At 38.9% G+C, this 22,638-nt stretch overlaps 1 protein-coding gene across 4 annotated transcripts in view; it reads right to left on the reverse strand.

Annotated features, from left to right (window-relative positions):
- CDC123 (cell division cycle 123) overlaps positions 1-21,149 on the reverse strand; it is a gene marked incomplete at both ends in the record, with an annotated part of 40,852 nt that extends 19,703 nt beyond the window's left edge. For 3 of the 4 annotated variants that reach the window (XM_084253559.1, XM_084253557.1, XM_084253556.1), the window contains 6 exons: positions 7,728-7,834; positions 9,631-9,726; positions 11,687-11,719; positions 12,266-12,323; positions 18,623-18,694; positions 21,076-21,149. In XM_084253559.1, the coding sequence (XP_084109685.1) occupies positions 7,728-7,834; positions 9,631-9,726; positions 11,687-11,719; positions 12,266-12,323; positions 18,623-18,694; positions 21,076-21,149 (440 nt within the window). The remainder of the gene's footprint in view (positions 1-7,727; positions 7,835-9,630; positions 9,727-11,686; positions 11,720-12,265; positions 12,324-18,622; positions 18,695-21,075) is intronic. The other variant, XM_084253558.1, reaches the window with a different exon arrangement.
- Positions 21,150-22,638: the final 1,489 nt, after the last annotated feature.

Consider the following 22,638-nt stretch of genomic DNA (forward strand, 5'->3'; position numbering starts at 1 on the left):
TTCCAACAACTCCAGCAGTTCCCGGTAGAGGTAGAACTAGATGAAACAGCAATGCCATTGAGAAATCTGCCATCTTACTGCAGTTTCCTTCTACACAGCTTACCCTTTCTCTGTTAGTTTTTAAGAACTCCTCTTTATCTCTAGTTTTCTCCAATGACAGTAAGATGTTTCCTACTGAGACACTTGTGTTTAATATTTCTATCTTTTAATCATTCTTGACTTTCTCTTTTAAGATGACTCTTCCCTCATTTTCTCTCTCCTTCCTTTCAGAACTCCTATTTCGACAGGAAGTATAGTAGGACAGGGACAGGACAGGAATGAAGGACAAAATCTGTGTGCTGCTATAAATTTCCTTGGCTCATTGATTTTTATCATTTCAGAGCTATCTTACCACAGTTTATAAAGTCATATATGTGTTAAATATAACCATATTTTATCTAATATGCCTCTTTATTCCATAATTGCAATTCATTATCTCTCTATGCTACATCTTGGATAAAAACTCACATAGCTTATACTCAATAGCCAATTACCTTCTTCAATTATATCTTATTTACATAGGTAAATGAGTTTTTAATTCTCATAACCAGCTTTCATATCTAGAACTTTTGTTTGCTTTTTTCTCCCTAGTAACTTGTTCTAAGAATTTATTCATTTTTTGAGTCGATCAATAGGACATTAATAGTATCTTTTAGGTTTGTTATTCTAAACTCAGAGTTCTAATCATCGTCTGTTCTCTGATTTTCCAGCATGATGTTCTATTTCGTCATGTGTTTTCCTATTTTTATTATGAGCATCCTTTTAGTGGGCCTCATTTTTTCTTTAAGATCCCCATGACGTGTGGCTGTGGGAATTTTCTCAACGCTCTCTGTATTTACATGTCCCAAGTGCTTCAAGGGTAAAAGTTTTCAGGAGTGATTTCTATGTTAATTTCTTTGTTTGGGAATTAGAAAACCTTGCAAGTGGGTTAAATTTGTACTCCAAGTTTGCTGTTCAACAGAGACCTTGAGGTTTCAACTTAAACAAAAAACAAAACACAAAGCTCAAGTAATTTCAGTCTTGCTGCCTTGTCCCTGTACAATGAATGGATTTGTTGCTGCTGTTGTTTATACCCTTTACTGAAGGTGAAAGAGGGTTTCTTTTCTAATTCTTACTTGTTTTGGCTTAATGTTTGTCTCCTGTCCTTAAAAAAGTACAAAAAAAAAAAAAAAAACCCTTTGTTTCAAACCACCCTAAAGCCAAGCTCTACCAAGCTCTCTGCTTTGCAATTCCTTGCACCTGGAATTGCCTTATGCTTTTTGTGAATTCAGCTATTAATATATTATTTTGTGTAACATTTTAAATTTTACCCAGCATTTCTAGATGCTTGTAACAAAATATTTTTTCAAGTTATTTCAGTCTACCACTTAGCTAAAACCAGAAATTAATGGTCAGTATCTTGTAGTTTTTATAATTACAAATAACATTTTGAATTTCAATTGAAGATCTTTGCCAACCTGAATAATCTAGCTATAATTAGCATTTAATAGCCAATTTAATGCATATTTATAAGACTGTTTTTCTTAAAAACACAAAATTCTAAAAATGTTTACATCTTCTAAAATATTTTCCTGGCTCAGTATATATTTCATATTTGCAAGAATTTTTGACTGAAAATTTCAAGATGCCAATAGTAAGTCATAATAATCAAAGGCACTTATTCACAAGTCTAGGTAGAAAGGAGACTCCAATGTTGAATGTTAAACTCATAAATCTTGGCAGATAATTATAATTCTTCTGATTAGTCATAATAAACATAAGTGGTATTAAAATAATAAATATCACATAACCTACAATGTGAATTACAAACTAAAAGTATTCCCAATACAAGAGTAAATATTTTGAGAAAATAAAAACCAAAGGTCTAATTTATGAAAGTTACTATAAAATTATGCCAGTACATTTTCAATACACTTTGAAATTAACCAGTTAATGGAATTTTAAGAGAATCAAATTTAAAAAAGGCCAAAAAAGAAAGAAGGAAAAGATAGTCCTTGTCAAAAACCACAAGAACTGTGCTTACTAGCACAGATGATTGATAGAATGTTATCTTCTTTGTCTTTCTTTTATAGTCAAGCTACTTCCCAAATTATTCTTTCTACTAAACCAGCCAAACAGTCTCACTATAAATAAGTATAGTGAGTATAATCATTACGCCCTAACTATATCTTAAGATTGATAAACCCTTTCCTGTGAACTTTACTGTGATAAACAAGTAATTCTTACCACACTGTTCCAAGTAGCTCACATTGAAAGAGAACAAATGTACATTCAATGATAATGATGCATGTGTGCCCAAACAGTGGAGTGTAGCTGATCCTAAAAATAAGAATGCAGTATATAGAAAGTAAGGTGAAATGTGTCCTATGCTTTATTACAAGAGCAGAAGGAAAAGGATGAGAAAGGAAATGTTTATTCACTATAACCATATAACTATAACTAAGAAATACTGTGCAAGAAAAATCCAGATGAAAGTGGAAACAAGAGAGACCGTCATTGGAAAACACGCTGAAAGTGAATCTTATTTGCTGGGGGTAATGTTATTTGCTGTGAGATGTTAGCTAGATTTACAATACTAGCTACTCAAATGGTATGAGTTCTGTCTCTAATTTGGGCCAATCAACTTGATAGCATTGCTTTGCTTTGAGAACAGTATCTATGTAAGTTTACTCTAAACATCTTAGGTATTACCTAAATTCACTGACTGAGATCACAATTTCACCATTTTTATTTTTACTTCTATTTTTTTAAAGATTTATTTATTCAAGCATACAAGAACTGGGGTACAGGCCAGATGTGCAGGAGGGTGAGAGGATTCACCAGAGACAGAGTGGGGAACAGAACAGGCAGACTGACTGAAATACACTAAAGAGGGTAGCAGCAGGCAAGACAGGAGAGGTCTGCCGTACCATGTAGATATCGCCGTGGCCGGCCAGGATGGAACTTGCACTGTAGAGGCTGTGGACAGCTTCACAGCACTGCGCTCAAAAGCCTGTGCCAACCAGGAAGGCCCTCACCTTTTTTTTTTTGTCCTTATCATTATTTTTTTATTTTATTTTAAATTTTATTTTTATATTCCCCATACAATTGCAACCCCCTTATTTTGACCCCTATCCCTTCTTTCCCCGCCCCCCACCCCCATAGTGTGTCTCTGGTTCATAGTTGTTTGTTGATTTTGATTCTTTCTTTCTTATAATTATTCTTTTTCCTGGTCCTTTATTCAGGTTTTCTAGATTCCTGCTATGAGTGAGACCATCCGGTATTTTTCTTTTTCTTTCTGGCTTATTTTGCTAAGCAGATCCCTTCTAGCTCCATCCATGTTGCTGCAAATTGCATGTGTTTATCTTTTTTGAATGCTGAGTAATATTCCATGGTGTATATGTACCACATCTTCATGATCCAGTCATCTATTTTTGGACATTTGGCTTGTTTCCAAAGCTTAGCTATTGTAAACAGTGCTGCTATAAGCATAGGGGTGCAGGTGCTCTTTGGAATTGATGTTTCTGTGTCCTTTGGGTAAATACCTAGGAGTGGAATTGCTGGATCATATGGAAGCTCTATGTTTAGTAGGTTGAGGAATCTCCACACAGCTTTCCATAGGGGTTGGACCAGTTTGCACTCCCACCAGCAGTGCAGGAGAGTTCCTTTTTCTCCACATCCTCTCCAACATTTGTTGTTGCTAGTTTTTTTAATATGTGCCATTCTCGCTGGTGTGAGATGGTATCTCATGGTAGTTTTGATTTGCATTTCCCTGATTGCAAGTGATGTTGAACATTTTTTCATATGCCTGTTGGCCATCTGTATTTCCTCTTCGGAGAAGTTTCTTTTTAGCTCTTCTGCCCATTTTTTGACTGGATTATTTTCCTTGTTTTTGTTGAGTCTCATCAGCTCTTTGTAGCTTTTTGTGATCAGTCCTAGGCCCTCACCATTTTTATAAACAATAAGAAAGCATCATAATTAAAGCTTTATAAAATGGCAGAAAATAAAATCAATAATGTTTTAAAAGTGGCATGTCATAGATATTTACTAAAACACAATCTTCACTGATAGCTTTTTAAAAATCTGACCTCCTTACATAGTAAATGATTTCTAAATATTAGAAAAAACCTTAAGTCTTGGGCAGAAAAAAAAAGAAAAATATAGAGGCCAGGGAAAACTTAAGCATCAAATTGCTGGTGCTGGAGCTTTTATTATCTACCAGGAACCAAAATAAGAGTTTTGGTACAGTGACTACATTCTTAAGATTTTCACCATAGCAAAAAAGCAAAGAAAAAGGAACGTTAATGAACTAAGAATGACTGGGTGTGTTCACTAGAATTTTCATTGAAGTCTTCTTCAAACAAATCACATACATTATCTAAAATTGTAATCTAGGGCCTCCCCAGTGGCGCAGCAGGTTGAGTGCAGCACTGTGAAGCTGTCCGCAGCCTCTGCAGTGCGGATTCCATTCCCGGCCGGCCAGGGAGCTACCCACATGGTGCAGCAGACCTCTCCTGTCCTGCCCACTACTCCCCTCAGCAGTGTATTTCAGTCCATCTGCCTGTTCTGTTCCCCACACTGTCTCTGGTGACTCCTATCACCCTCCCGCACCTCTAGCTTGTAACCCAGTTCTTGTATAAAAACAAAATCTTTAAAAAAAAAATAAATTTAATCTAAAGAAAAAAAATTGTCACCTAGAAAAATGGTACTTAAAAATCACAAGATAATGGTTCCGTAAGGTCTACTTACATATAAAATTTTACTCCAAAGACTTTTTGTTGCTGAATTTTAGGATTTATAAACATATAACTCAAAACCAAATTTTGTGATCTTAAGAAAAAAATGTATAAAAATTATACTGAACATAATACATAATATCGCTTAGATTACTAAAACAAATTTCCTAACCATTAGTCAAATTTATCTTTTACTCAGGAGACCCCAGAGAAATAATTAATAGATTAAGTATTTCACTCAGTCACTTTTTCTAAACGCTAACTGAACATAGCTTCTTTTTTGTTTGCATTGACATATTAAAGTGCTTATCAATAAAATCAGCCTTGTGACTCAACAAATCTAATCATGTAGAATGTTTATATTGGGCAAATAATTCAGTCAGCAAGTATAATCCAGGCAGATTATGCTAAATATGCCATATATCAAATTCCACATTTTGAAGTGTCTTGTGTACAACAGCCTTTTGAGGAACAAGATAAATAAGAGTAATTATTATTCTAAACCAAGTTTCAACTGTGGCAGACACACTTGCTATTCCCTGCCTGCATCCTTATAACTGAATAGTGATTGCTTACATCAGGAAGCACTCGTGCTTCGTGGTCCCCTTTAGAATCCCAGGGATACATGTATGACTAATCTAAGTAGTCTGCTGAAGTACACCTGAACTAGAAGAACCAGGATCATGTTAGAAATCACATTCTCAGGCCCCACTCCTGGCCTGAATCAGAAACTCAGGGGTGAGACCCAACAATCTGTTTTGTCAAACCCTCTAGATGATTCTGATATATGCTGAAGTTTGACAGTTACTGTCTAAACCATCCATAGCAACTCTGTTCTCTCTGCCAACTGGCTGGGTAACTAATAACTGTGTGACCATGAGCCTGTCAAGAAGTTTCCTGGGAGACTTCCAGAATGCTTCACTTGCTCACATATAGAAAATAAAAGGAAATACATCACAGCCCCCCTATTTTTGATTCATATGTCACATGTTCACATGAAACTCAGAATTATAGCAGCAAAATTGAGACCAGCAGGTGATAAAGCCAAAGATCAAGCCAATAATCTAAAGATACCAGTGGGAAAACTCAAAGAGCCTGGGTGAGTCACTGATTTAACCCTAGAAACAGACAATTTTCAAATTTATTAAACACTGTATTTTTGCTTTGACATATTAAAGCAGCACTTAATAAAATCATTAATGAATCAGCCTGTGACTCAATAAGTCTAATCCCTACCTATGTAAGCTATTTTCAGTTGGTCTTCTATTAACTTGCAAACTGACAGTTACATATGAAACTGGATGGATGGGGAAGAAGTGGCAGGTATGCACAATATTTTCACCCCAATCACCAGCTTAGTTTCTAGATTTTGTAATATGCTTTATTTTAAAGGTCAGTTTTAAGATTAAATTGGTTTAATTGGTTTGTTTAAAATGGGGTAGGATGAGCAATCTCATCCTATTTGCTATTTGATGACAGAACATAAGAAACAAAGAGATCACTGACAGCTCAACAGTGCAGGTGTTGTCTACCTACAGAGAAGATAGCACCAAGTCAAGTTCTTTAGTTATGAAACAACTGGAAAGGAAGAAATATGGCAACTTCACTTCCAGATATTTATCCTAAGGCAAAAGTTAGGATAGTGAACAGATCTAACTCAAGGATATTATTCAGTGAAGGATTCTATCTAAGAATAGAGGATTGGTCAACCTATGCTATAGATCTGATCTGCAGTGGAACACTATTAAGGTAATTTAAAATAATGTTGAATTTAGGTATTTAATGACACATAAAGATGTCTGCTATATATTTTACACATAAGTGTAAAAGCAGTCTACTAAGCAATATGAACAATGTAACCCCATTTTTATTTTAAAATATTGGAATAGGGGCCTCATGGTGGCCTAAGGGTTAAGTCTCAGTGCTGGCTGTCACCTCTACAGCCTGAGGGATCGTAACTACTATGATCTCGCCACAGTTGGTTTTGTGTACTTCTAGAATTCTATTTACACATAGGTCTAATGTAGATATATCTGTCTTTATATTCCTGTGTGTGTGTATAGAAGAACTGGGGTGTAGGACAGAGGTGCTATCAGCAGCCACTAAAGCATGTGTTTGATCCCCGGCCAGCGTGCTAACCCATATGGTGCAGCAGAACTCTCCTGTTTTGCCTGCTGCTCCCCTTAGCAGTGTATTTCAGTAAATCTGCCTACTGAATGCTCCCAACTCTGTCTCTGGTGAATACTCTTACCCCCTGCACCGCTGGCCTATACCCCAGTTCTTCTACACACACAAATATAGCTAGAGTCACGTGTATCTACATTAAACCTATGCATAAACAGAATTCTAGACGTACATAAAACCAAATGTGGGGCCTCCCCGGTAGCACAGCGGGTTGAGTGCCACACTGTGAAGCTGTCCACAGCCTCTGCAGGGCGGGTTCAATCCCCAGCCAGCCAGGGAGAAACCCACATGGTACAGCAGACCTCTCCTGCCTCGCCCGCAGCTCCCTGAGGCAGTGTCTCCAGTCTGTCTGCCTGTTCTGCTCCCCGTTCCATCTCTGGTGAATTCTCTCACCCTCCCGCACCTCTGACTATACCCCAGTTCTTGTATAAATAAATCTTTAAAAAAAAAAAACCAACTGTGGCGAGATCATGGGTACCTTTACATTTCCTGTTTTTGTTTTGCTATAGCCCCAATTTTGTTTTCCTATGATAAGCATATGCTGGTTTTACAATAAATAGTGTGTTACCAAAATATTTAATAGGCAGAGATATAGAAAGTCCCTGATATTTAGGGATATTCTAGTATAGCATTTACTATAAAAAGAAAAAAAAGGTATTCTGTAACATTAAATATTTGTGTCATATGGAGCTATTGTCTACAGCTGTACTAGAGCTAGTAGAATTTCACCTGTAGAAAAACTCTTACAAGTTCTAGACCACAACACAGAAGAGTGAAAGACATACTTACGGCTGAGTGAAGTCACGAGTGATGAAATCGGAACTCTTAAACAGTAGAAAGATGTCACTGAGGGTTTTACATTTCAGAGAACTATTCATTGCTATCCAGTAGGCATCCTAAAAAATAAAGCATGTTATTTAGTATATATTCCACATCAGGACTATACACAAAAACAGTAATGTTTATTATTTCAAGGGAAATATTTCAAAGGAAAAAGTCAGGTAACAACTTTTAGCTATACAGTCAAAAGTTAAATTAGACTTCTAAACAACAAACAGCAGTAACACTGCATGTCAGACACTCAGCTATGAATACTGAAAGGCTAGGGCTTCACCTTTCAGCTCAGACACAAGCACTTCCCTATGTTTTTCTTACTGGATGACAGAAGGGGACTAAAAGGCATCAGAACTGCCTACACTTCAGGCAGTAGATCAAGGTATAAAGAAATAACCTGACCAGCTCTTCTTTATGAAAAAGGAGATCTTTCCTTTCTTCCTGTTTCTGGGGAGTTTCAGCTAGAACACCTGAAGTTTGATGATTAGAGCAGTTAATACCAGTGGCTGTTAAGTTTGGGAAAAAAGAGGAGAGATATTCTAAGCCATCATAATTTTAACTCAACACAGTTCAGCAGCAAGGGACAATTCAAATTAATGCTCATATATAAACTAAGTTTCAACAACTTCTTTATAATAACTCATGCCATACCACTTGCTATTCTCTGCCTGCATCCTTATAACAAAACTGTGATTGTCTAAATCATGATTTCATTTCTCCCAATGAAAAGATGACAAAATTCTATTTACAAGTGGTATATGGAATGTAGATATTTAACTCTGCTGAAACAACAGTCTATACATAGACAATCATGCCACTATAAAAAAACAGGACAATTATTAATTCCAGGCACAACAAAATGTTGATTAGAAGAACCTAAGTAATTATAAAATAGTATGTATCGGAAGTATACATATTGTTTGGATAATCATCAAACCAGAAATACTTAATACTGATCTATTCAAAATTCTGGTCTAATAAAAAATACAAGTATTACTATAATGAGAATACTGGAATAGAAAGCAGTGGGGACAGAGATGAAAGGGTGCTGAAGCTGCTCTAGAATAGGAAGTCAGTGATAAATACCTAAAACTGAAAAATAAAGAAGAGGAAAATAACTAAATGCACTAAAGTATCTGAATGTAGCTGCCTCTGAGGAGTGAGAAATGGTAAAACAAAACAAGTGAGAAGACCTACTGGCATCTGTAACAAGCTTCCAGGTCTTCTGAAAATTTAAATATGTAACTAATTTTAATAAGTAGAAATAAAAATAAAGTTCACTTTAATGTTCATTTCAGAATAAGATATGCACATAGGTTTTTGAAAATGCAACTAAGTCCTTAATTCCATTAAATGAGCTTTGCTCATATAAAATTATTTTTCCACTGGATTAGAGAAAATAGTGAATTTTTCCACAGACCCAAACTTAAAAAAAAAAACTTGTTAATTTAATGTTAAAATAATAAAACACAATTTAAGAAAATAAGTTGATTTCTCAAACTGCTATTTATAGATCCAATGACATTTTACTTTTTATTACTTACTTTCCAACAGAGAAAAATTTTCTGTTGAACATAACAGCTGGATTTTTAAAAGGGTAAAGAATATATTTCCTCAGATTTCTAGAACAATTAGCAACACAAGCGGTTGAAGCTGACTTGGCAAAATATATAGTATTCTGAAGAACTATGAAAATTTATTGCACAATCAGGACAATAAAATAATGGGTAAAATAAAAATAAATTCCATAGTATTTTTCTTGTACTAGGAATATAATTAGATGCTCTGTGGAGTATAACATAAAATGAATAACAAAACAAATATTAAGATAATGAGAGACTGAGTGATATGTTCCTACCCTTGGTGCGCTCCAGTTAAGCTTAGGAAATACACTGCCCCCTAGGCAATTGATGGCTTCTTGGACTTTAGTGGTGAACTCAGGAAATTCTGGTGCCTACAGAGAGAAAGAAGAAATCATTCAGGCAAATCAGTATCACCAGAAATAGAAGACGATCAAAATCTCAAGGTTAAGCTGTTAAGGGTGTTCAAACTAATTTAGAATACAAATTACTATCAGAATCGCTGAACTCTGCTCAATAAAATCAATGCTCAGATAACATTTATCAAAAAGGGGAAAAAATTATAAGTGTTCAAGTGGCATTTTCAAAAACAATCAAAATCCATAAAGCTATAAAAAGACAAATGTCACTCTGCATGTGAGGATGTGAGGAAGGATGGTTTCCTTAGTACCTTCACAAAACCAATATTTATCAAACAGAGAGACAGATGGATACCCTATCACACATACATATACTCCAGTTCTCAGAAATAACACCTCAAGTTAAAGAAACAGAAGCTTTTCCGTTTGCAGAACTCTTGGACAATTCCCCAAAAAGCTTCATGAGAATGAAAAATAAATTATATGGTAAACTAAGCAATGCTATTTCCAGACAAGTTTTAATATAAACAAAACTCAAAAATAGGACTTAGTCCAGTAAAAATGTTCTTTCTTTTTTAGTTGACTTTAAAATGCACATTTTATTCAAGCAAAGTGACCAAAACATTCTAAGTGTCTTTTCAAACAAGAAGTAAACAGAAAGCTGTCATGAGGGAGAGTAAACATTCAGAGTCTCTCTCCAGTCATTTATGGCCACTATATATACCATTATATCTGCTGCCCTCTATTGGGTAACTGCAAGTTCTGAAAACTCATTAATGACAACTTCTTCCATAGAGGAAAAAAAATAGAATAGGTCTAGAATCAGCTAAATTAACCTAGTGACTTATGCTGACCCCCAAAGATCTAACCTTGTTTGAAAGAGAGTAAACTGTGACTGGGAAACAGAACAAAAATGTAAGCTTAAAAAAATAATAATATCTCCCCCCAAGCTAGAAACCAGTTTTAAGCAGTAGGCTAATGAAATAAAGAATGGAGCATTTAAGGGCCGGTTAGATTACCTTTCTTTCTGTTTCCATTGTATCTGATCACTAAACTGGTTAGCAGTATCTTAGTTGACAACCTCCCATCGTATCTATCTTGTTTGAGTACTTAGACTATGAAATTAAACTGAAGTGATTTACACAGGCTTTCAAAATAAGTAACAGTACTGGGACCTTTATTTTCCACTTGCTTCTCCCCACACAAAGGAAATTACATGTATATTAAGCCAATACTTCCCTTATAATCCCTTGAAGTTGCTGAAATGGCTCCCTAGAACTGTATCCATAAGAATACTCACTGAAGAGCTGCATTAGCAATATTGTACACAGATTTCACAATACAAAGCTTTGTCCAAATAAAGGTCCTTTCCTTCTTACTTTCCTTAATCCTCTCCCCTCTCCCCAAAGGCAACCATCATTATGAATTGCAGCATATTCTTCTATATTCATTATTTTATACTTATGGTATATCCATAAATGTAACATTTAAAATATTTAACAGGGCCTCCCCTGGTGGCGCAAGCAGTTAAGCGCAGTGCTGTGAAGCTGTCCGCAGCCTCTGCGGTGCCGGTTAGATGCCCGCCGGCCAGCGAGGGTCCCACATGCGCGGCAGACCTCTCCTGTCGCGCCCGCTGCTTCCCTCAGCAGTGCATTTTGTCAGTCTGCCTGTTCTGTTCCCTGCTTTGGTTTTGAAATAACCCATCTTGATTATTTTTTCCTAACCATTTTAAATTCGGTGTTTTTGCACATACACCAGTGGGTTATTACCTTTCCACCAATACCTTGCATTTTCCTACCTTATGTACTGGCTCATAATCCTCAGCTGAGGGAATTTTCTGACATAAATGTTTCCCTTCCAATCAACAATAGCCAACAAAGAAAACTATATTTGAAATGGGGAGTAAATGAGAATTTAGAGAGATCACACCTTGAAGCGCCCTGTGAGACAGTATATAGTGCTGCTCTGCTCTTACCGTCAGTGTGGCTGTGTTCTCGTCATCAGACCACTGCATGGAGAAAAGGAAAGAAAAAAAAGATTACATTTAGAGAATGTACTGGGGTTACAAAAAAACAGTGCTCCATCTAAAATCCATACATTAAACAAGAGACATCTGGGCCTCCCCAGTGGCGCAGCAGGTTGAGCGCAGCCTGAGCGCAGTGCTGTGAGGCTGTCTGCAGTCTCCGTGGCTCTGGTTAGATTTCTGGCTGGCCAGGGAGATTCCCACACGGCGTGGCAGACTCTCCTGTCTAGCCCACTGCTCCTCTCAGCAGTGTATCTTGGTCCTTCTGCCTATTCTGTTCCCTGCTCTGTCTCTGGTGGATTCTCTCACCCTCCCGCACCTCTGGCTTGTACCCCCAGTGCTTGTATAAATAAATAAATCTTTAAAGAAAAAAAAGACATCTTTTTCTTGACCTGTCTCTTGATGTCAAAGAGACTTTTATGTTATTTATCACTTTACTAAATGTATGCTGAGATCTAACTATTAGAACCATTCCAGGTATCGTTTAAATTAGAAATGTCTGCAGAACAGATTATTTGATTTTGAACTAACCTGGATTTCTTCTGCCTCATCATCACTGTCTGGTTGAGCATGTGTTGGTGGGTCTTCCCTAGAAGAAAATAAAGCAAAAATTAAGCAGTAAAGGGGCTTTGGCACCACGTAGTCATAATTTCATATGTAATGAGTATATAAAAAAGGTGTTAGAATTGGAGGATAATACTAGGAAGAGGCCACTTTCTGATTCAGAAACTAATAAAAATCAATATAAAATTAATGACAGTGTACTTCTAATAAAAGGTGGCAGCAATAAAACCTTCTGCTGCCCTCTATTTAGAAATCACGAAAAATTCTTCCTCCATTTCTGATGACATCAAGAATCATTTACAACTCTAAATCCCAATATATGGAAAAGTCAAAGATAAGGAAGATCAAAAAGGATGAACGAAGATATCAAAAAGAACTGTCTGAAGAGGTGTTCAACACCCCAAGGGGTAAAACCAAAAATCTTTTATTTATATAATGAAACAGAGCATATGGGTTGATGTCTGGAATTACCCTTGATATGAACTAGCATTCGGTGGATCTACACCACAGAACAGTATAGGAGGGAGGAAGAGAGCGAAGGATGCAGACTGCCCTCTATGAAGAAGCCAGTGAGCTCATAAGCAGGAGTTGAAAAGGGCCATCTAGCAGCTGAGTGCATTGCCTAGCGGGGGAAGTAAAGGCGGAAAGAGCCCAGAGAGAATACTACTACCCTGCACTACCTCAAAACCCAGCCATAAATTACTGGCTTAAGAAAATGCAATCATATCACTGAAAACAGTAACAAGGATAAGAACCAAAGTAGATTTAGACTAAGAAACTTCAAGAAAAAAGAAAGGGGAGCCACTTTTGGTTGGCCATGGACATTGATCTATCCCATGTTTCCTCCTGAAACTCTGATAAAATGACAGCAAAGTCCAAGGAGAAAGGAATCAAAAAGGAGAAAACTGCAGAAGAAAGCTGGCAACAACGGTTTGGAAAACAAAAAGCACCAGTGAACAGAGGTATAACGTGGAGTTAACACTGATGATGGGACTGACATGCTGGATACGGTCACCATCAACACCTGACATGGAGTGAGGTCATTTTGGAGCCACCAGCTGGGTCAAGCCTGCATGATTACAGTCACATGAAAGATCATGAAAAAAATGAAACAAAATAGAAATCCTCCCAGTGCCAAGAATTAAGAAGTCACTTAACATGAACACATCTAACATACATTATAATTGGTTTCTATTATTATTATTCTGCCTGAAGAGAGACAAGATCAGGAAAGAACCTGGAACCAAAAAGGGACAGTGAGCATTAGTGCTTCGAAGAACTGTGTCAATTCATCTGCGTTAGACCCAACTTGTGGGCCCCCTCAAATATCACTTCTATTAATATAAAAACTTTCGGGGTCATACCAACTTAGTGATTATTTAAGCTCCAAAAACATCTCTTATCAGAGTAATGGATACTTTACTCAAAACCCGAGCATCATTTACATGTTTGACTTGGCCACTGAGCCTGGACTCCTTAGTAGGATGTCCCACTTAAGGGACATCTTGTTTTTCAGTAGTACATTTAGCACCTATCTCATAGTAGGCACCAATAAAGTGCAATAAAAAGTAAAAAGTACGCACAACCTACCTCAGAAATACAGGTTACCAGGCCCTTTCCTATACCCACTGCAGGCAATGATAATCAAACCATGCATTCTTGCTTACAACACCCTAGATGCAGCCTCAGAATTCCTCTCAACACATCACTCTAGGAAACCATTATCATCAGATCTGAGATTATAAAATAAACCGAGTTATGACCCTTGGCCTAACTATTCATTCAAGTTAGGATTCACTCCCATGGAAAAGCATGATGCAACTATGTTCATTCATTCACCCACTCAACAAATATTTATTGAGGCTGGGCTCCATGTTAAGTTTTAATTATAAACAAGGTCCCTTAGTCTGAAGTGAAAGGAAGGTATTCTATAGAAGGAAATGTGAGATGAAACACAAATCAGGAGCTATGGCAGACCCCAATAGCCATTCCCTACTTCTTGGCTAATAAAAACTCCCAAGTTATTCAGCTAACGGCTCCTCTGCCTTATGGACTTCTCCCCAACCATAATAGTGATTATGGACTAGAAGCCAATCATAGTTACTCCATCTTCTTTGCCAGTGAATAACCCAACCCTGACCAACAGCGGTTAGAGGACTCATGGGAAAGCTTTCTCTGCTCATGAGAAAGGGAATAAAAACCAAGTGTCACTTACTCTGGTCCTGGAAATGGTAGTATGAGGACAAAATGCTTGAAACTACTTCAGCTAACTTGGACATTGGAAAGGAGTACCAAAAAATTCAGAGAAGCTGACTTTGAGTTCTAGCATCACTGAACTACTATACTTTCCATAACTGCCATGCCTTAGGACTTCTTATTGTATGAAATAACACTGTCTCATTATTTAAGTGATTTAAAAAACTGGATATCATCCTAGTCCACTCAGGCAGCTATAACAAAATACTCTAGGCCAGGTGGCTTAAGAAGAGGAATTTAATTCTCATACTTTGGGAGGCTGAAAATCCCACAGCAGGATGCCAGCATGCTCAGGTGAAGGTCCACTTCCAGGTTGCAAATGACAACCCTCTTGGTGTGTCCTCATATAGATGAAGGGGTGAGGGAGTTATGTGTGAACTTTTCATTAGGGAACTAATTAATCTCTTTTGTGAGGGGTCTACCCTCATGACCCAAGCACCCCCCAAAAGCCCAACCTCCTAATAACATCATCTTTGGGCATTAGGATTTCAACTTATAAATTGGGGGGAAGGGGCACACAAATATTTGGACCACAGCAGGTATTCTATAACTTGCAACCCAAACCAACCCAACTGAAACAAGAAGCAAAAGGAGGAGATACTGGGAGGCAGGCTAACGAGAGAGTAAGTACAAGCTCAAACAGAAAAGAGGCCACATTTATTTCACTGCAGATGAAACTAAAGAAATCATATTCAGAGACTTTTCAGCTTTAGAATTTCTTTGTAACGAATAACTTGGAAACTTAAAGAAAAGCATTCAATAGAAATTTCACCTGAAAAAGATTCTACACTACTGTTCAGTGCAAACATTGATACAATGGTTTGTGAAAGCTATTTGCCAATATTGGTCAAGAATATCAAAATTGTTTATAACCTTTGTCCTGGTAGTGTGGGATTCTTATTACACAAAAAATAATCCTAAATACAAATAACATTCTATGCAAATATATGTTCATCTTAACTTTTCCCTCATATCCCTCTCTTAGTCCCTTACATGTCAAGATTTACCTCACAGCCTCCCTTAATGCTGATCCCTCAGACTGAAAGATTCTGCCCCATACCCTTCAACTGACTACCTTCCACTCAAACTTTGTATCTCAAAGGCTCAAAATTACTCGCTTCTTCAGGCATTCATAATTCATCCAGTAGTTATGTTACTGACCTCCCCATTTCCTTCACAGCTTTACAATTTTCACGTATACATTTACTTGCATGTTTAACATGAGATTAATGATGATGGGAGCAGTTAGTATTTAAGTGCATACAATGTACTAAGCATTGGGCTTAACATTTTATGCTTATCTCTTTTTATCTTTGGAACAAACCTATGAGGTAAGTTTTATATTATGTTTGTTTTTTTTTTAAGATTTATTTATTTATACAAGCACTGGGTACAGTCAGAAGCATGGGAGGGTGAGAGAATTCACCAGAGCCAGAGCAGGGAACAGAACAAGCAGACTGATGAAATACACTGCTGAGGGGAGCAACGGGCACGGCAGGAAAGATCTGCGTGCCATGAGGGACCCTTGCCGGCAGCCAGGGATCTAACCAGCGCTACAGAAGCTGTGGGCAGCTTCGCAGCCCAGCACTCAACCGCTGCACCACTAGGGGAGGCCCAAGTTTTATATTACGGTCAGCATTTACAGACAAGGAAACTGAGGCATAGAAAACTAGAAATTAGCTAAAATATGATTTGACTCCAGGCAATCTAAGAATCAGCACTATGCCACAAAACTCCCACAACATATGACACTGAACTGTCAAATCCAAAAGGGCAGGGTCCCTGATTTGTGCATTACTGTGGAGCAGAGTGCTGGACAGCACTGCTTAATAGTATTTAGCAAGGTGGCTCCTATACCTGAAGCACACGCAAACATGTGCTTGGAAAACAAAATAGGAACTTTCTTCCATATGCTTGTAGGACTGAACTCTGCTAAGTATTTTCCAATAGCAGGAGTTATTTTCTTTACAGTCATTTATATAAGCTTATTATATGTTCTAAATTTGAGAACAATACAATTACGTCCGTAAAGAGCCCAACATTGAGAAGTGCTTAAGTATTCTGTTTCCTTATCCTGCAATAATTTCAAGTTAATAAAACTGTGAATTAATAATTTTCAGTTTTTTAAAGGGCAAAGAATACCAAAAACAGAAATATAATCTAGAAAGTTATACAGATCATCTATCAGTCAAAAAATATGTGGTTAAATTAGCATTACTGAAAGCATGCGCAATTCTGTTTCTGAGATTTGTCCATCCAATTAATGTTATTAAGCACCTCTTATGTATCAGACATTGGTCTAAGACCCAGGCTGACCAAAACTATTCAAGTTCCTGTTCTCATGGAGCCTGCATATTAACAGAACAATTTAAGGGAAGCATGGCAGATGGAAGTAAATGTTAAGCAGAAAAATAAATTAAGGTTAGGGGGACAGTGATGCACCAAAATGGGATATTTATACAATGGAATAGGATTCAAGGTGGTTTTTTTTTTTTTTTTAAGATTTATTTAGTTATGCATACAAGAGCTGGGGTATAGGCCAGAGATGCAGGGGGATGAGAGGATTCACCAGAGACAGAGTGGGGAACAGAACAGGCAGACTGAAATACACTGCTGAGGGGAGCAGCGGGCGAGACAGGAGAGGTCTACTGTGCCATGTGAGTTGCTCCCTGGCTGGCTGGGGATCGAACTCGTGCTGCAGAGGCTGTGGATTGCTTCATAGTGTGGTGCTTAATCCCTTGCGCCACCAAGGAGGCCCAGGATTCAAGGTTTTTAAAAAGGAAGAAAATCCTGGCATGCTACATCATGGATGAACCTTTGCTAAATGAAATAAGCCAGTCACAAAAGAACCAGCATTCTATGATTCCACTATGTGTTTATAATAGTCAAATTCCTAGGCACGAGAAGCAGAATGGATGTTTCCAGGGCAGAGTAGAAAAGGAAAGGTATAGAGTTTAAATTTTGTAAGACAATAAGAGTTCTGGAGATAGATGGTGGTGACAGCTGCACAATATTATACATTTCTTTAGTATCCTTGATTCATACACTTAAAAATAGTTAAGTGGTAAATTTTATATTTTGCTACAATAAAAATATTTTTAATTCTAAGGAAAAATTATCATCAACCTAGAATTCTACTTTTAAAAAAAAGTGATTTAACAGTCAGGGTTATTAGTAGGCTACTTCAGAAAAGATGGTGAGGGATGAATGCTGAGATAGCGTGGCTTCTGTGCAGAGGCCTGAATGAAAATAGGAATGTCATTCAACTCTCTTTGTTCAAGTTAGGATTCAAGTTTGCACTAAAGAAAGTGTAGCATGGTAACTATTTTCCCTTACAAATAGAGGAAATGCATGAACAGAGAAGGTGGGTCCAGGAGGGTGGGTTAACAGAGGAACAAAATGCTAAGGAGTAAACGATAAACCCTAGTAAAGATTTTTGTTTGCAATGAACAATGAATGTTTTTATCTTAAAAAGTGAAGGAGTGCAAGGCCTCCCAGGTGGCACAGCGGTTGAGCACTGGGTTGCGAAGCTGCCCGCAGCCTCTGCAGCACCGGTTCAATCCCTGGCCGCCGGGTGAGGGTCCCACATGGCACGCAGACCTCTCCTGCCGCCCACTGCTCCCCTCAGCAGTGTATTTCGTCAGTCTGCCTATTCTGTTCCCCGCTCTGGCTCTGGTGAATTCTCTCACCCTCCTGCACTTCTGATTGTACCCAGTGCTTGTATAAATAATTAAATAAATCTTAAAAAAAAAAAGTGAAGGAGTGCAAAGGATTACAACATGCCCACTTTCCTTCTACCTACTCATTCATCTCCAAAAGAGATATTTACCATCATATCCATTTCCTACGAGCAGAGAGGAAAAGAACTGCCCAATTTCACAACTACTATTAAAAAGAAGTACTCAATTTGAAAATATTATTGATTGAGCATGGACAAGGATTCTGGGACAAACATTAGGCTTGGGGGGATGGTGCTAAAGCTAAATTACTTTATATGGTCATTAGTGAGATTCAATAATTACACTTCTTTATGAAAAGTTTGAAGAACTTTTCTCTGATATACTTTACCTTCCTGAAACCACCAGAGTTCCATCATCAAGTAAATAATCCTTCACATTCTGGGGAAGTGGAAGAATGACACTGAAAGGAAAAAAAAAAAAAGCACATACCAAAAAAAGGCATCATTTTAAAAGACCAACCATAAGCAGAGACAATATTATAAACTCAATTCATTTCTGATTTGTCCCCCCTTATTTTATTTTATTTTAAAAGATTTATTTATATACAAGAACTGAGGTACAGGTCAGAGGTGGGGGGGAGGGTGGTGAGAAGAGTCACCAGAGACAGAATGGAGAACAGAACAAGCAGACTGATTGAAATACACTGCTGAGGGGAGCAGCGGGCAAGATAAGTCTGCCATGCCATGTGGGTCACCTCCCTGACTGGGGATGGAACTCGTGCTGCAGTGGCTGCAGATAGCTTCATATTGCTGCAACTTAACCCCTTGGGCCACCAGGGAGAGACTGTCCCCTTTATTTTAAAATGAAGTGGGAGCTGTTAAAGGCATACATTTGACAGCAGCAGACTAGAAATTAGAATAATATGAATAAAGACAACAGTAAACTAAATTAGGTTTATATTGATATAATCACAGTTGTCTCTGTGGTAAAGAAACAAATCAAAACCAGCCAAATTCTAAGAACCAGACGGAAATCAAAGTATGAAATCAACAAGCTCAAAACAATTCTCAGCACAGACAGTGTGTCTATAAGAATTTCGAGACCAGGAGATATCTGTAGCAACACAGGAAATGCAGCAAACAAAAAGCATTCAAGCCCCTTCTGAGAGAAGGGGCCAAAACAGACTCAAGGTCTGGAAACCATTCTTTAGTTGGCAGTGAGCACATTAAGGCTAAGAATTCACATTTATTTGGATGTTTTGGTGGTATTCAATTCAAATGATCACAAGATATGAAGCTGCTTAACTGAGCATACTTTAGCTTAATTTGTTTCAGATAACCATAATTTAAAATATATAGGATCATTTGTTTACTATTAATGACAAATCATCAAAAATCCTCTCTCATATTTGTGCACAGAAAAAATTATTCATGGGTTACTCCACTTTTAAAAATTACTCTCTGATTTATCAAAGTTATAATTTCACATTCAATTTGCTCAAGATGCTGGAAAACCAAAATTCAAGGTCAGACAGTTGGTCCTGACTCCAGAGTTCAATTCTTAGCATTCTTTTTTCTTTTTTTTGGTAAAAGCAAAGAAAAACTACATCAGAGGTTAGAAAAGGTGCCTGCAGAGGAACAATTCAGTCTGGAAAAGTCTGACAGGGTCACAAATAACAGTCTATTTCAATTATGCAAGGTAATAAAAGGCTGCAAAATCACATAGGAAAATGAATCCTATGTTAGTAGGTTGTATCCACTGCTGCTATTGAAGCTCCTCCTTCTGTTTCGGTGTGATTTTTCAAACACTTTCAAATACAATGATTATCTTTCTTCAGGCTGCTCTAACTAACCACCATTACACCATGGCTAACGTAAAGCAGGGTCTACATATTAATAACAAGATGGAAAAGAATTCTTTAGAATGATCTGATGCTCTTTCAGCCCCTCAGGATTTCAAAACCATTTCCTTCTCTGTACTCACACTCTGCACTAAGAGGACATAATGAAAAGGCAGGGATAGCTGATACATGAATAAGGGACAATCTAGGCCCCAAGGGGAGCGGGATGGGTGGAAAAATACAAAAAACCCATCAGGAATACACAGTGCTTCGGACTATCCCTCTTAGTGAGTGAGAGCCGACTCTTACATCATGTTCCAGATGTCATAATTGCTTTTGGACATCTGGGGATAGTCTTGCATGCATTACCTTGAATAATCAGGTGAGGGTTGAAACAGTTAATCCTCTGCTTGCCCTGCAAAACGCGGATGGATTTCCTGTTGTAAGCCAGAGAACTAGAAGACAAATACTGTTCCACTCCTTTTCCATATGGCTTCGTCTCATACCACATGCCATTCCAAACCATATACAGCTCCACTAACGCTCTTTACCTACACCGTCATGATGGACCTCATTGGAACTGTATCATTTCAGTGCCGGAAAGCAGTAAGTCACCCGGCGGGTAGCAAAACCCAGACTGTTGAGTTATGCCGATCACCTCCCCTATCTGGGGACTGTAACCGGAGTGAGGGTGCATTCCCAAACCTAAACTAGCTCACTCCATTACTCGCCCCGCCTCTGGGCGTCACTGAACCACGAGCTACCCTAGCCCACTCGCGGGCACGCAACGAGAGGCACAGCAAATCCTGAAGCACAGCGAATATGGATCGACTTCATTAGTCTCCCCACCTCAAACACCACCAAGAAGTCGAAACCTCTGCACTGATGCTCCCGTGCAGGCGTTACCAGGCCTGCATATTTACATCTGCAGGAGACAGGCTTCGCGCCACCTGTCGCAGTTCCCTTTTGCCTACAGGTGTGGGTCGCCCCTCCCGTCTGACCTCTTGATGGTTAGGCTCCGGAACAGCGGGTACCACGCGGAGAACTGACAGTGCAACACCTGCTCTTTCTTCATTCTCCAGCTGCAGCCGCCTCTCCCTCTCCTTCCAGCACCTTCCCGGAACCCTGGTCTCCCGTCCCGGAAGTGCCCGCCGAGCTAGTTTGCTTCAAGGACTCTTCCGGTCTATAAAGCAAGGAGGAAGTAGCCGCAGAAGGAACCGAGGAGGATTATGGGGCGTACTTTTCGTATATACACACAGACACACGCATACACACACACACACACACACAGAGTCCCGGCCCCAGAAGAGGAATTCTGGCCGTGTTTAGATTTTAACCAGCACACACGTCTCCGCGCTGGCCGCTACAGGAACTCTGACCCGGAAGGTAATCTCAAGTACGTCATCGACGGGGGGGGCCTACGGGTGCCGAGAGGGAGCGGGGGCGCGCTCATCTTCCGCATCTGGAAACGCGGCAGTATCTTCAGCGGTAGCATCCGCATCTTCTGAGACTGCAGCCTCGGACTCATCCTTTCTTCTTTCGTCCCCCTTCCCAAAGGAGTACTCTTCCCTTCGCCCCACACCTTGGAGTAGGTAACTGGGCGCGGGCCAGGCATCCGCAGGGGCTCTGGCGAACCGGGAGGGAGCACATCTGCAGTTGCAGGCTGCCGCGCGCGAGCTGCTCTGCAAACGGGGCTCGCGTGCCAGGAAGCTGGGGGTCGGCCCGCTCGGAGGCGTGGAAGGCTGGCACGTTTAGAGGGATGCTGGGGATTGGGGTAGCGGTGCCTGGGCTTCTCAGGCTTCTCGGAAAGCTGGGAAAGCCGCAGTTCAGGGTTCATTGGAATGCAATGGCTGAGGCATCTGCTGGTGGGGAAGTGGTCCCTCTTCGCTCGTGCAACTGGGTTATGAGACATAAAGAAGGAATCCCATCTGTAAGATCCTGGGGCGTTCGACTGTGGAGGTAAATGAGGTAAATTTTAGAAAATAGAGATAAAGGGAGAGGTGTCTTCTTTGAGAGTCAAGTTCATTCATTCCAGCTCCGGAAAAAAATAACATACTGGAAAATCACAACCAAAATTTATCAGTATCTATGCCACATTAGGATCCTAAGACTGGAAGAATTCCACTCGAAATGATAGGATCGTTTCTTCCCCACCTCTTTCCCCCTCCCCCATCACCCTACCATCTGTTTTCCCTGTGCCTTTCGTAATGACGTGTATCAGATGGCGATTTTTAAAAAAAAGGAATATTAAGAAAGTTAACCTTAGTTTATTTGCAAGAAGGAGAGAGAAATGACTAGCTGCTGAGAAACGCCTTTTAAACCTGTTTTTTTTTCTTACAAGCTTTGGGAGCTAAAGCTTAAAAGGCTTATGTTGAAAGGGCTCACATTTTAGATACCGTCCCTAGCTCTTACTGGTTCACCTAAGCAGTTTTATTTTAGAACGAGGTTAAGAATCTCACGGACTATAAGTGTCCTTAGAGTGGTATTCATAAAGATTCTTCTGCCAGTTTGGAGTTAGAACTCTACACACACACACACCCCCAGGAATATGCATTGTTTCTTGT

The sequence above is a fragment of the Talpa europaea genome (genome assembly GCF_964194135.1).
Source record: "Talpa europaea genome assembly, chromosome: 14".
NCBI lineage: Eukaryota > Metazoa > Chordata > Mammalia > Eulipotyphla > Talpidae > Talpa > Talpa europaea.